The 12,916-nt window shown below is 58.8% G+C and overlaps 1 protein-coding gene across 4 annotated transcripts in view; it reads right to left on the reverse strand.

Annotated features, from left to right (window-relative positions):
• mroh1 (maestro heat-like repeat family member 1) overlaps positions 1-12,916 on the reverse strand; it is a 170,424-nt gene that overhangs the window by 67,358 nt on the left and 90,150 nt on the right. For all 4 annotated transcript variants that reach the window (XR_009512556.1, XM_059971605.1, XM_059971608.1 and 1 more), the window contains exons 17-18: positions 11,082-11,223; positions 1,236-1,288 (exon numbers count right to left, since the gene is read on the reverse strand). Coding sequence is in view for 3 of the 4 variants with exons in the window: in XM_059971605.1 (XP_059827588.1) it covers positions 1,236-1,288; positions 11,082-11,223 (195 nt within the window). In the remaining variant the exon portion in view is untranslated. The remainder of the gene's footprint in view (positions 1-1,235; positions 1,289-11,081; positions 11,224-12,916) is intronic.

Here is a 12,916-nt window from a genome sequence, read left to right on the forward strand (position 1 = left end):
AGCTGGGTGACATGGGAGACGGGTCATGGAGATGGGTGCAGGAGAGGGCAAGGCCTACAGAGCTGGGTGAGATGGGAGACGGGTCATGGGGATGGATGCAGGAGAGGGCAATGTCTACAGAGCTGGGTGAGATGGGAGACGGGTCATGGAGATGGGTGCAGGAGAGGGCAATGTCTACAGAGCTGGGTGAGATGGGAGACGGGACATGGAGATGGGTGCAGGAGAGGGCAATGTCTACAGAGCTGGGTGAGATGGGAGACGGGACATGGAGATGGGTGCAGGGGAGGATAAGGCCTACAGAGCTGGGTGACATGGGAGACGGGTCATGGAGATGGATGCAGGAGAGGGCAATGTCTACAGATCTGGGTGAGATGGGAGACGGATCCTGGAGATGGGTGCAGGGGAGGATAAGGCCTACAGATCTGGTTGAGATGGGAGACGGGACATGGAGATGGGTGCAGGAGAGGGCAAGGCCTACAGAGTTGGGTGAGATGGGAGACGGGTCATGGAGATGGGTGCAGGAGAGGGCAAGGCCTACAGAGCTGGGTGAGATGGGAGACGGGTCATGGAGATGGGTGCAGGAGAGGGCAATGTCTACAGATCTGGGTGAGATGGGAGACGGGACATGGTGATGGGTGCAGGAGAGGGCAATGTCTACAGATTTGGGTGAGATGGGAGACGGGTCATGGAGATGGGTGCAGGAGAGGGCAATGTCTACAGATTTGGGTGAGATGGGAGGGTCATGGAGATGGGTGCAGTAGAGGGCAATGTCTACAGATCTGGGTGAGATGGGAGACGGGTCATGGAGATGGGTGCAGTAGAGGGCAATGTCTACAGATCTGGGTGAGATGGGAGACGGGTCATGGAGATGGGTGCAGGGGAGGATAAGGCCTACAGAGCTGGGTGACATGGGAGACGGGTCATGGAGATGGGTGCAGGAGAGGGCAATGTCTACAGATCTGGGTGAGATGGGAGACGGGTTCACATGGGGGAGAGGGGGCTGAGAAGAGAGATGGTGGATGGTGAGTGCTCGCGGAAGGGTAAGTGGGGGGGAGGGTGAGAGGTGTGGGAAACGGGAGGGTCAAGAGCAAAGGAGATCCATGGAGGAGGACGAGGGGCAGAAGGGGCTGGAGAAATACGGATTGGGCTGAGTGAGAGGGAGGGAGGGTAGAAGACCCTGCATGGGGGGTGGGGAAGGAATGGGCTCAGGCCGCACAGGGTCCAGTCCAACTCACCAGCAGCAATTTGTCCTCCCATTGTCGCTGGGGCAAGGATTCCTCTGAATTCTCTGTGGGAAGAAAGGGACAGGGTTCACAGACCAGGAGCAGAAAGATCACACCAATGGGATAAAGACAAACAGACGTCCAACCCGCTACTCATCACCACCTCTGTCCACCTCAGCACTATCGTCCCCCCATCCCAATCTCCCTCGCTTCCCTCTGTCTGTCACTCCATCCTCTAATCCCCAATGATCCCTTAATCTGCCACTCTCTGACTGGCTGAGCCCTCCAAGGTAAATATTCCCAAGGCCTTCAACCCGAAATGGCCCTACCCCAATTCCAACACCACTGCCCATGTTCTAGACTCTGATTCAGTGTTTGCTTTATTTCTATTTAGAGACACATCTCAGTAACAGGCATTCCCAGCCCACAAGCCCACACCAACCCAATTACACCGTGTGACCAATTAGCCTGATAACCCATCCGTCTTTGTATTGTGGGAGGTAACTAGAGCACCCGGAGGAAACCCACATGGTCACAGGGAGAATGTACATACTCTTTACAGGCAGTGACGGGAACTGAACCCAGGTTGCTGGTGCTCTGAAGCCTTATGCTAACCGCAATGCGACAATCCCTCACTCCAAACCCCTTAAGGGAATTTTTCAAGTTTCAATGAGACCACTTCAGCCCTGCGTCTTTGGGAGAGGAGTGGGCTACACGGATCCCTCACGGGCACTCCCTGCGAGTCTGGTTTCGATTCAGTACTGAACAAGTTGTCGGGCATAGTGGGAGAGTCTTAACAGAGGGTACAGAGCTGGTCAGTTATAACAGCAATGGTCGAACTGTCTTCATGCAGAGGGTGGTGAACTGCTGGTATAGGAGTTGGGATGTTATTGTTGCAGTGTGATGACTCAAGCCAAGTATGATGTTTTCCTCAGTGATTGTCTGTTTCTGGGTCCATTAGTGATTGTAGAGGCTGACCCAAGACCCACATTTTCTGGTGAAATGTGTACACGAGTAAGTGATGGCTGTGCCGGTACGATACTTTGGCGAGCAACAATGATAAGCTGCTGGAAGAACTCAGCAGGCCAGGCAGCGTCTATGGAAAAAAGTAAATATTCAGCGTTTCGGGCCGAGATCATTCATCAGGATCTGACGAAGGGCTTCAGCCCAAACATTGACTGTTCATTCCCCTCCATAGATGCTGCCTGACCTGATGAGTTCCTCCACTGTTGCTGTAGATTTCCAGCAACCGCAGAATTCTTTGTGTTCAAGACCGCACTTGGAATATCAGGTAGTGTTTCAGTCACCCAGATTTAAAAACAAAAAATCATTTAACTGGAAAGAGAGAAAAGCTGACAAGGATTCTGTGGGACTGAGTTATAGGGAGAGGTGGATCTCTTTGCAGTTTGGTCACCTACCTGCAGGAAAGATATAAACAAGGTTGAAAGAATACATGATTCTAACCAACACTTTCAAACATTGCAGGGACCGTTTCTGAACTACTTTCAAAACCTTTGATTTGGTGTTAAAGTACAGATGTTGGCTAATAACATAAATCCCGATGTGATAAGGATTTTTTTCCATCTTTCTTTCTTTACCAAACAGCTTTGATCCTGGTAGTGGGCTTAGATTCTTTTTTTATAATAAAATTATTACAATTCAAATTACAATTTAATTAATGTACGGGTTTGATTATGAATACAGGGTACTGAGATTGCAAATGTGATTTAAATATAATGTATTCAGTACTATTCTGTTGAGAATGTGAAGAGGGCAAGGGGTACGTGTAGAGGGGGTGGGCGAGGGGTACGTGTAGAGGGGGTGGGCGAGGGGTACGTGTAGAGGGGGTGGGCGAGGGGTACGTGTAGAGGGGGTGGGCGAGGGGTACGTGTAGAGGGGGTGGGCGAGGGGTACGTGTAGAGGGGGTGGGCGAGGGGTACGTGTAGAGGGGGTGGGCGAGGGGTACGTGTAGAGGGGGTGGGCGAGGGGTACGTGTAGAGGGGGTGGGCGAGGGGTACGTGTAGAGGGGGTGGGCGAGGGGTACGTGTAGAGGGGGTGGGCGAGGGGTACGTGTAGAGGGGGTGGGCGAGGGGTACGTGTAGAGGGGGTGGGCGAGGGGTACGTGTAGAGGGGGTGGGCGAGGGGTACGTGTAGAGGGGGTGGGCGAGGGGTACGTGTAGAGGGGGTGGGCGAGGGGTACGTGTAGAGGGGGTGGGCGAGGGGTACGTGTAGAGGGGGTGGGCGAGGGGTACGTGTAGAGGGGGTGGGCGAGGGGTACGTGTAGAGGGGGTGGGCGAGGGGTACGTGTAGAGGGGGTGGGCGAGGGGTACGTGTAGAGGGGGTGGGCGAGGGGTACGTGTAGAGGGGGTGGGCGAGGGGTACGTGTAGAGGGGGTGGGCGAGGGGTACGTGTAGAGGGGGTGGGCGAGGGGTACGTGTAGAGGGGGTGGGCGAGGGGTACGTGTAGAGGGGGTGGGCGAGGGGTACGTGTAGAGGGGGTGGGCGAGGGGTACGTGTAGAGGGGGTGGGCGAGGGGTACGTGTAGAGGGGGTGGGCGAGGGGTACGTGTAGAGGGGGTGGGCGAGGGGTACGTGTAGAGGGGGTGGGCGAGGGGTACGTGTAGAGGGGGTGGGCGAGGGGTACGTGTAGAGGGGGTGGGCGAGGGGTACGTGTAGAGGGGGTGGGCGAGGGGTACGTGTAGAGGGGGTGGGCGAGGGGTACGTGTAGAGGGGGTGGGCGAGGGGTACGTGTAGAGGGGGTGGGCGAGGGGTACGTGTAGAGGGGGTGGGCGAGGGGTACGTGTAGAGGGGGTGGGCGAGGGGTACGTGTAGAGGGGGTGGGCGAGGGGTACGTGTAGAGGGGGTGGGCGAGGGGTACGTGTAGAGGGGGTGGGCGAGGGGTACGTGTAGAGGGGGTGGGCGAGGGGTACGTGTAGAGGGGGTGGGCGAGGGGTACGTGTAGAGGGGGTGGGCGAGGGGTACGTGTAGAGGGGGTGGGCGAGGGGTACGTGTAGAGGGGGTGGGCGAGGGGTACGTGTAGAGGGGGTGGGCGAGGGGTACGTGTAGAGGGGGTGGGCGAGGGGTACGTGTAGAGGGGGTGGGCGAGGGGTACGTGTAGAGGGGGTGGGCGAGGGGTACGTGTAGAGGGGGTGGGCGAGGGGTACGTGTAGAGGGGGTGGGCGAGGGGTACGTGTAGAGGGGGTGGGCGAGGGGTACGTGTAGAGGGGGTGGGCGAGGGGTACGTGTAGAGGGGGTGGGCGAGGGGTACGTGTAGAGGGGGTGGGCGAGGGGTACGTGTAGAGGGGGTGGGCGAGGGGTACGTGTAGAGGGGGTGGGCGAGGGGTACGTGTAGAGGGGGTGGGCGAGGGGTACGTGTAGAGGGGGTGGGCGAGGGGTACGTGTAGAGGGGGTGGGCGAGGGGTACGTGTAGAGGGGGTGGGCGAGGGGTACGTGTAGAGGGGGTGGGCGAGGGGTACGTGTAGAGGGGGTGGGCGAGGGGTACGTGTAGAGGGGGTGGGCGAGGGGTACGTGTAGAGGGGGTGGGCGAGGGGTACGTGTAGAGGGGGTGGGCGAGGGGTACGTGTAGAGGGGGTGGGCGAGGGGTACGTGTAGAGGGGGTGGGCGAGGGGTACGTGTAGAGGGGGTGGGCGAGGGGTACGTGTAGAGGGGGTGGGCGAGGGGTACGTGTAGAGGGGGTGGGCGAGGGGTACGTGTAGAGGGGGTGGGCGAGGGGTACGTGTAGAGGGGGTGGGCGAGGGGTACGTGTAGAGGGGGTGGGCGAGGGGTACGTGTAGAGGGGGTGGGCGAGGGGTACGTGTAGAGGGGGTGGGCGAGGGGTACGTGTAGAGGGGGTGGGCGAGGGGTACGTGTAGAGGGGGTGGGCGAGGGGTACGTGTAGAGGGGGTGGGCGAGGGGTACGTGTAGAGGGGGTGGGCGAGGGGTACGTGTAGAGGGGGTGGGCGAGGGGTACGTGTAGAGGGGGTGGGCGAGGGGTACGTGTAGAGGGGGTGGGCGAGGGGTACGTGTAGAGGGGGTGGGCGAGGGGTACGTGTAGAGGGGGTGGGCGAGGGGTACGTGTAGAGGGGGTGGGCGAGGGGTACGTGTAGAGGGGGTGGGCGAGGGGTACGTGTAGAGGGGGTGGGCGAGGGGTACGTGTAGAGGGGGTGGGCGAGGGGTACGTGTAGAGGGGGTGGGCGAGGGGTACGTGTAGAGGGGGTGGGCGAGGGGTACGTGTAGAGGGGGTGGGCGAGGGGTACGTGTAGAGGGGGTGGGCGAGGGGTACGTGTAGAGGGGGTGGGCGAGGGGTACGTGTAGAGGGGGTGGGCGAGGGGTACGTGTAGAGGGGGTGGGCGAGGGGTACGTGTAGAGGGGGTGGGCGAGGGGTACGTGTAGAGGGGGTGGGCGAGGGGTACGTGTAGAGGGGGTGGGCGAGGGGTACGTGTAGAGGGGGTGGGCGAGGGGTACGTGTAGAGGGGGTGGGCGAGGGGTACGTGTAGAGGGGGTGGGCGAGGGGTACGTGTAGAGGGGGTGGGCGAGGGGTACGTGTAGAGGGGGTGGGCGAGGGGTACGTGTAGAGGGGGTGGGCGAGGGGTACGTGTAGAGGGGGTGGGCGAGGGGTACGTGTAGAGGGGGTGGGCGAGGGGTACGTGTAGAGGGGGTGGGCGAGGGGTACGTGTAGAGGGGGTGGGCGAGGGGTACGTGTAGAGGGGGTGGGCGAGGGGTACGTGTAGAGGGGGTGGGCGAGGGGTACGTGTAGAGGGGGTGGGCGAGGGGTACGTGTAGAGGGGGTGGGCGAGGGGTACGTGTAGAGGGGGTGGGCGAGGGGTACGTGTAGAGGGGGTGGGCGAGGGGTACGTGTAGAGGGGGTGGGCGAGGGGTACGTGTAGAGGGGGTGGGCGAGGGGTACGTGTAGAGGGGGTGGGCGAGGGGTACGTGTAGAGGGGGTGGGCGAGGGGTACGTGTAGAGGGGGTGGGCGAGGGGTACGTGTAGAGGGGGTGGGCGAGGGGTACGTGTAGAGGGGGTGGGCGAGGGGTACGTGTAGAGGGGGTGGGCGAGGGGTACGTGTAGAGGGGGTGGGCGAGGGGTACGTGTAGAGGGGGTGGGCGAGGGGTACGTGTAGAGGGGGTGGGCGAGGGGTACGTGTAGAGGGGGTGGGCGAGGGGTACGTGTAGAGGGGGTGGGCGAGGGGTACGTGTAGAGGGGGTGGGCGAGGGGTACGTGTAGAGGGGGTGGGCGAGGGGTACGTGTAGAGGGGGTGGGCGAGGGGTACGTGTAGAGGGGGTGGGCGAGGGGTACGTGTAGAGGGGGTGGGCGAGGGGTACGTGTAGAGGGGGTGGGCGAGGGGTACGTGTAGAGGGGGTGGGCGAGGGGTACGTGTAGAGGGGGTGGGCGAGGGGTACGTGTAGAGGGGGTGGGCGAGGGGTACGTGTAGAGGGGGTGGGCGAGGGGTACGTGTAGAGGGGGTGGGCGAGGGGTACGTGTAGAGGGGGTGGGCGAGGGGTACGTGTAGAGGGGGTGGGCGAGGGGTACGTGTAGAGGGGGTGGGCGAGGGGTACGTGTAGAGGGGGTGGGCGAGGGGTACGTGTAGAGGGGGTGGGCGAGGGGTACGTGTAGAGGGGGTGGGCGAGGGGTACGTGTAGAGGGGGTGGGCGAGGGGTACGTGTAGAGGGGGTGGGCGAGGGGTACGTGTAGAGGGGGTGGGCGAGGGGTACGTGTAGAGGGGGTGGGCGAGGGGTACGTGTAGAGGGGGTGGGCGAGGGGTACGTGTAGAGGGGGTGGGCGAGGGGTACGTGTAGAGGGGGTGGGCGAGGGGTACGTGTAGAGGGGGTGGGCGAGGGGTACGTGTAGAGGGGGTGGGCGAGGGGTACGTGTAGAGGGGGTGGGCGAGGGGTACGTGTAGAGGGGGTGGGCGAGGGGTACGTGTAGAGGGGGTGGGCGAGGGGTACGTGTAGAGGGGGTGGGCGAGGGGTACGTGTAGAGGGGGTGGGCGAGGGGTACGTGTAGAGGGGGTGGGCGAGGGGTACGTGTAGAGGGGGTGGGCGAGGGGTACGTGTAGAGGGGGTGGGCGAGGGGTACGTGTAGAGGGGGTGGGCGAGGGGTACGTGTAGAGGGGGTGGGCGAGGGGTACGTGTAGAGGGGGTGGGCGAGGGGTACGTGTAGAGGGGGTGGGCGAGGGGTACGTGTAGAGGGGGTGGGCGAGGGGTACGTGTAGAGGGGGTGGGCGAGGGGTACGTGTAGAGGGGGTGGGCGAGGGGTACGTGTAGAGGGGGTGGGCGAGGGGTACGTGTAGAGGGGGTGGGCGAGGGGTACGTGTAGAGGGGGTGGGCGAGGGGTACGTGTAGAGGGGGTGGGCGAGGGGTACGTGTAGAGGGGGTGGGCGAGGGGTACGTGTAGAGGGGGTGGGCGAGGGGTACGTGTAGAGGGGGTGGGCGAGGGGTACGTGTAGAGGGGGTGGGCGAGGGGTACGTGTAGAGGGGGTGGGCGAGGGGTACGTGTAGAGGGGGTGGGCGAGGGGTACGTGTAGAGGGGGTGGGCGAGGGGTACGTGTAGAGGGGGTGGGCGAGGGGTACGTGTAGAGGGGGTGGGCGAGGGGTACGTGTAGAGGGGGTGGGCGAGGGGTACGTGTAGAGGGGGTGGGCGAGGGGTACGTGTAGAGGGGGTGGGCGAGGGGTACGTGTAGAGGGGGTGGGCGAGGGGTACGTGTAGAGGGGGTGGGCGAGGGGTACGTGTAGAGGGGGTGGGCGAGGGGTACGTGTAGAGGGGTGGGCGAGGGGTACGTGTAGAGGGGGTGGGCGAGGGGTACGTGTAGAGGGGGTGGGCGAGGGGTACGTGTAGAGGGGGTGGGCGAGGGGTACGTGTAGAGGGGGTGGGCGAGGGGTACGTGTAGAGGGGGTGGGCGAGGGGTACGTGTAGAGGGGGTGGGCGAGGGGTACGTGTAGAGGGGGTGGGCGAGGGGTACGTGTAGAGGGGGTGGGCGAGGGGTACGTGTAGAGGGGGTGGGCGAGGGGTAAGTGTAGAGGGGGTGGGCGAGGGGTAAGTGTAGAGGGGGTGGGCGAGGGGTACGTGTAGAGGGGGTGGGCGAGGGGTACGTGTAGAGGGGGTGGGCGAGGGGTACGTGTAGAGGGGGTGGGCGAGGGGTACGTGTAGAGGGGGTGGGCGAGGGGTACGTGTAGAGGGGGTGGGCGAGGGGTACGTGTAGAGGGGGTGGGCGAGGGGTACGTGTAGAGGGGGTGGGCGAGGGGTACGTGTAGAGGGGGTGGGCGAGGGGTACGTGTAGAGGGGGTGGGCGAGGGGTACGTGTAGAAGGGGTGGGCGAGGGGTACGTGTAGAGGGGGTGGGCGAGGGGTACGTGTAGAAGGGGTGGGCGAGGGGTACGTGTAGAGGGGGTGGGCGAGGGGTACGTGTAGAGGGGGTGGGCGAGGGGTACGTGTAGAAGGGGTGGGCGAGGGGTACGTGTAGAGGGGGTGGGCGAGGGGTACGTGTAGAGGGGGTGGGCGAGGGGTACGTGTAGAGGGGGTGGGCGAGGGGTACGTGTAGAAGGGGTGGGCGAGGGGTAAGTGTAGAGGGGGTGGGCGAGGGGTAAGTGTAGAGGGGGGTGGGCGAGGGGTACGTGTAGAGGGGGTGGGCGAGGGGTACGTGTAGAGGGGGTGGGCGAGGGGTACGTGTAGAGGGGGTGGGCGAGGGGTACGTGTAGAGGGGGTGGGCGAGGGGTACGTGTAGAGGGGGTGGGCGAGGGGTAAGTGTAGAGGGGGGTGGGCGAGGGGTACGTGTAGAGGGGGTGGGCGAGGGGTACGTGTAGAAGGGGTGGGCGAGGGGTAAGTGTAGCAAAATATGTTGACAGGACCAGGGAGAGGATACGTCATTGGGGAAGTGTAGGAGAACAGGGAAGAGGTAGCTAAAATAAGGTGCCAGACAGCATGTGGCCACCAGAAAGAGGAACCTTGCGACCACAAGACAATGTGTTCCGCAAAGTATTTTGAGCTATATACCTATTTCGAGTGTTTTGCTTGCTTCCATACCTATTCCAAGTATTACGCTTGTGTCTATGCTTATTCCGAGTATTTTGCGTGCTTAGCTATGCAATAGCCAATCAATTGATGAATTTGAATCGGTAACCATATTTGCGAATGTAGTACCCTGCTTTTGGGTATAAGTGTGACCTTTGTAAACCAACAAATTGGGAGTTGGCTACCTTACGCCTGAAGTGCTTGGGGCTGTGAACTCCTCTCTGAATAAAAACCATTTCAGAGGTAATTCCCTGTCTCTGGTGTTTTTCCCCAACTGAGCAGGTTAATAATTTCAGGTTGACACTGTCTTCTTTTTGATTCATAATATATATATACTCATGTACTCTGTATTCTTCTAAGTGAAAGTTAATAAAAATATTGAAAAAGAACGAATACAGAGAAAATTTACAAGTATGTTGTCGGGTCTGGAGGACCTGAGCTAGAGAGGAAAATTGAATAGGTTCAGATTTGATTCCTTGGAATGTTGAAGACTGACAGGAGATTTGATAGAGGTGTACAGAATTATGAGGGGTATAGATAGGGTAAATGCAAGCAGGCTCTTTCCACTGAGGTTGGGTGGGACTACAAACAGAGGTCATGGGTTAAGGGGTGAAAGATGGAGAAACTTCTTCATTCAGAGAATCGTGAGAGTGTGGAATGAGCTGCCAGCACAAGTGGTCCGTGCGAGCTCAACGTCAATGTTGAAGAGAAGTTTGGATTGGCACATGGATGGGGAATATGGTCCCGGTCCGGCAGGCCGATAGGAGTAAGTAGTTTAAATGGTTTAGCATGGACTAGATGGGTCAAGGGGCCTGTTTATGTGCTGTACTTTTCTATGGCTCCTTCCTCAGAATGTAGAAGAATGAGTGACGAGCTTATAGAGGGATATAAAATTGAGGGGGAAAGGAATAGTGAATGCACAGAGAAGACAAATCCAAAAGTGGAGGCTGGAGGCTTAAGGTGAGAGGGACAGCACAGTGGTTAGCATAACACTTCACAGTGCCAGAATCAACCGGGTTTCAATTCCCACCGGAGTTTGTACGTTTTCCCGTGACCCCGTCGGTTTCCTCCCACAGTCCAAAGACAAAGTGAGGGTGAGTGAGTCGCGGGCATGCTACGTGGGCGCTGGGAGCATGGCCCCCAGCAAACCCTCAGACTGTTGGTTGTTGACGCAAACAAAGCATTTCGCTGTGTGTTTGTTTTTCTGTATGTGTGACAAATGAAGCTCACCTTTACCTGTTAAAACCTGAGGGCTGAAGGGTGGTGGGAACGTGGGACCAGGGGAACTGGGTGGGGCAGGTACGTCAACAACACTTATAGTATGCTTGGAGAGGGAAGATTCAGAGGGACATGGGTGAATGCCGATCGGGATCTTGGCCAGGATGGGTGAGCTGGGCAGGTTTCCCTGCTGTTTGAGGGTGGACACTGCGGGAGCTGGTGGGGCAGGGTAAAGGCCCCCGGAAGCCAGACATGCCCTCTAGACGTGCATCGTGTCTCTGACGAGTGGGTATTCACCCCTGGACTGCCACTCCACCGGGATGTTGAACAGTGCCCAGATTCCTCAGAAGGGCTTCCCAGAACGGGCGTCCACAGGCCTTTCGGTTAGTGGTCGGGATCCATGGCATAAAAAAGGCTGGGAGTCGCTGTCCTGACTCCGAGGGTGGAACTGGAGGATCTGGGTTCCATTGCAATGGTTAAGAGAAGTTATATAGGTGCATGGATGGGCTATGGTCCAGGTGTGGGTCAATGGGATGGCAGAATTACAGTTCAACAGAAAATAGATGGGCCAAAGGGCCCATAAGAGCCCTCCGACTCTGACTCCTGGAGCCCTCTCCCGCCGCAGATTCTCGTACCTTCCAGGTGCTGGACAAGGGGGGGCACCTGCTGGTTCCAGACCTCCACCAGCTGGGGGTGAATGATTGGCGCCAGTACTTGCAGTAGCCTGAGTGCAGGGACCCCTCGGCCTCTCCCGCGGTAGGGGAATGAAGACACCACCTGAGCAGGCAAAGAGAGACACAGGTGAGGGTGACCCACTGCATCTGTAACACACAGGCAAGAGGCTAGAACCCTTTGACCGTAATACACAAGAACAAGCCCATTGAGTCTGCTCCTCGCCATTCCATCACGGCTGATTTATTGTCCATCTCAAACCCATTCTCCTGCCTTCTCCCCGTAATCTCTGATGCCCAGACTAATCAAAAATCTATCCCCCCCCCCACTTTAAATATACCCAATGACTTGGCCTCCAGAGACGACTGTGGTAATGAATTCCACAGATTCACCACTATCTAGGTAAAGAAATTCCTTTTCATCCCTGTTCTAAATGGAGATGCTCTGTTCTGAGACTGTGCCTCTGGTCCTAGACACCCCCACTATAGGAAACAACCTCTCCATGTCCACTCTATCTAGGCCTTTCAATATTCGGTAAGTTTCAATGAGATTGCCTGCAACTAAGTCCTGTGTTCTGAGTGGGGTGGATATTTGCAGCCCAGATGAATTGCTGATAAAGGTTTTACGTACCGCTAAAGTATTAGGGAAAGTAGTGATTGTGGAACGGCCAGTTTGACCAAACAGAGGGCAAAGATATCGTTTTAGTTCAGACCAGTGATGACATGATGGATGTGGATCTGCCTGTCACTACTGGGACCCGGGAGAGGGGCGTGGGGCCATGGGCGGTCCATGCTTTCAGAGAAGAGGGAAGTGTAGGCGAGGGTGCCGAGTTGGAAGCGGAGTTTCCCGCAACTGACTTTAAAGACAAGTTGCTCTCGTTTCTACGGAGCGAGGGGAAGGAGTTGTCTGATGAGTCCTTCAGGAAGGGGTGGAAATTCTGAGTTGGTGTCGGCAATTAGGAGCCGGGCGGATTAATGGCACAGTGCACCGGCGGAGAATCGGTTATCGTAGGCTGAGGATGTTCTCAAGGGGGAGGAGGAATACGAGACAAGGGCAGAGCAGACCTCTCAGATGTTGGTTGAGCGGCTGTGCTCTGATAATGTGAAAAGACAGCGAATGCTAAAGAGTTGAAAAGGTCCGGCTGCTGCGTTAGTGAAGTCCTTGCAGACAATCCCTTTGCTACTTCTGCTGTCTACATGCAAGTGTTAGAAAGCATTTTTGGCATGACAGGAAGCCCAATGGAGTTTATGGTGGGGTTTAGGAACACGTTTGAGGAGAAAGAAGAAAAACTTGCTGCCTGCATTTTTCAGCTAGATAGGTAACTGCTTTGCTTGTGCCGTAAAGGGGCCATCCACAGGCTGATATGAGTCAATTAAGGATGGACCAAGTAGTGAAGGGCGCAGTCACGTGACACGATTGCTTTCAGCCTCCAAATGTCCCGTCAGACGTGCCCCCTCCCTCGTTTGTTGAGCTGATCAGAGAAGTAAGAGAGGAGGAAAACACCAACACACACAAAATGCTGGTGGAACGTTTCGGGCCGAGACCCTTCGTCAGGACTACACCATGAGGAGGATGAAGAGGATCAAAACACAACGGAGGAGTGGGATTTGCAGGCGTTCAATCGAAAGCCGAGGTATCTCGGTTGATATCGGCTGGTGCTGTCACCAAGCATGACAAAGCCGATAGGGAGCCTGACGGGACAGAAGGCTGTTATTGAACGAGGTCCCTTCAAAAGAGGAGCGACCAGTATTGTCTGTTACAACTGGGGTGAGGAGGAACATTTCAAGGGTGAAGGATG

This window comes from Hypanus sabinus, chromosome 6 (genome assembly GCF_030144855.1).
Source record: "Hypanus sabinus isolate sHypSab1 chromosome 6, sHypSab1.hap1, whole genome shotgun sequence".
Taxonomy (NCBI): Eukaryota; Metazoa; Chordata; class Chondrichthyes; order Myliobatiformes; family Dasyatidae; genus Hypanus; species Hypanus sabinus.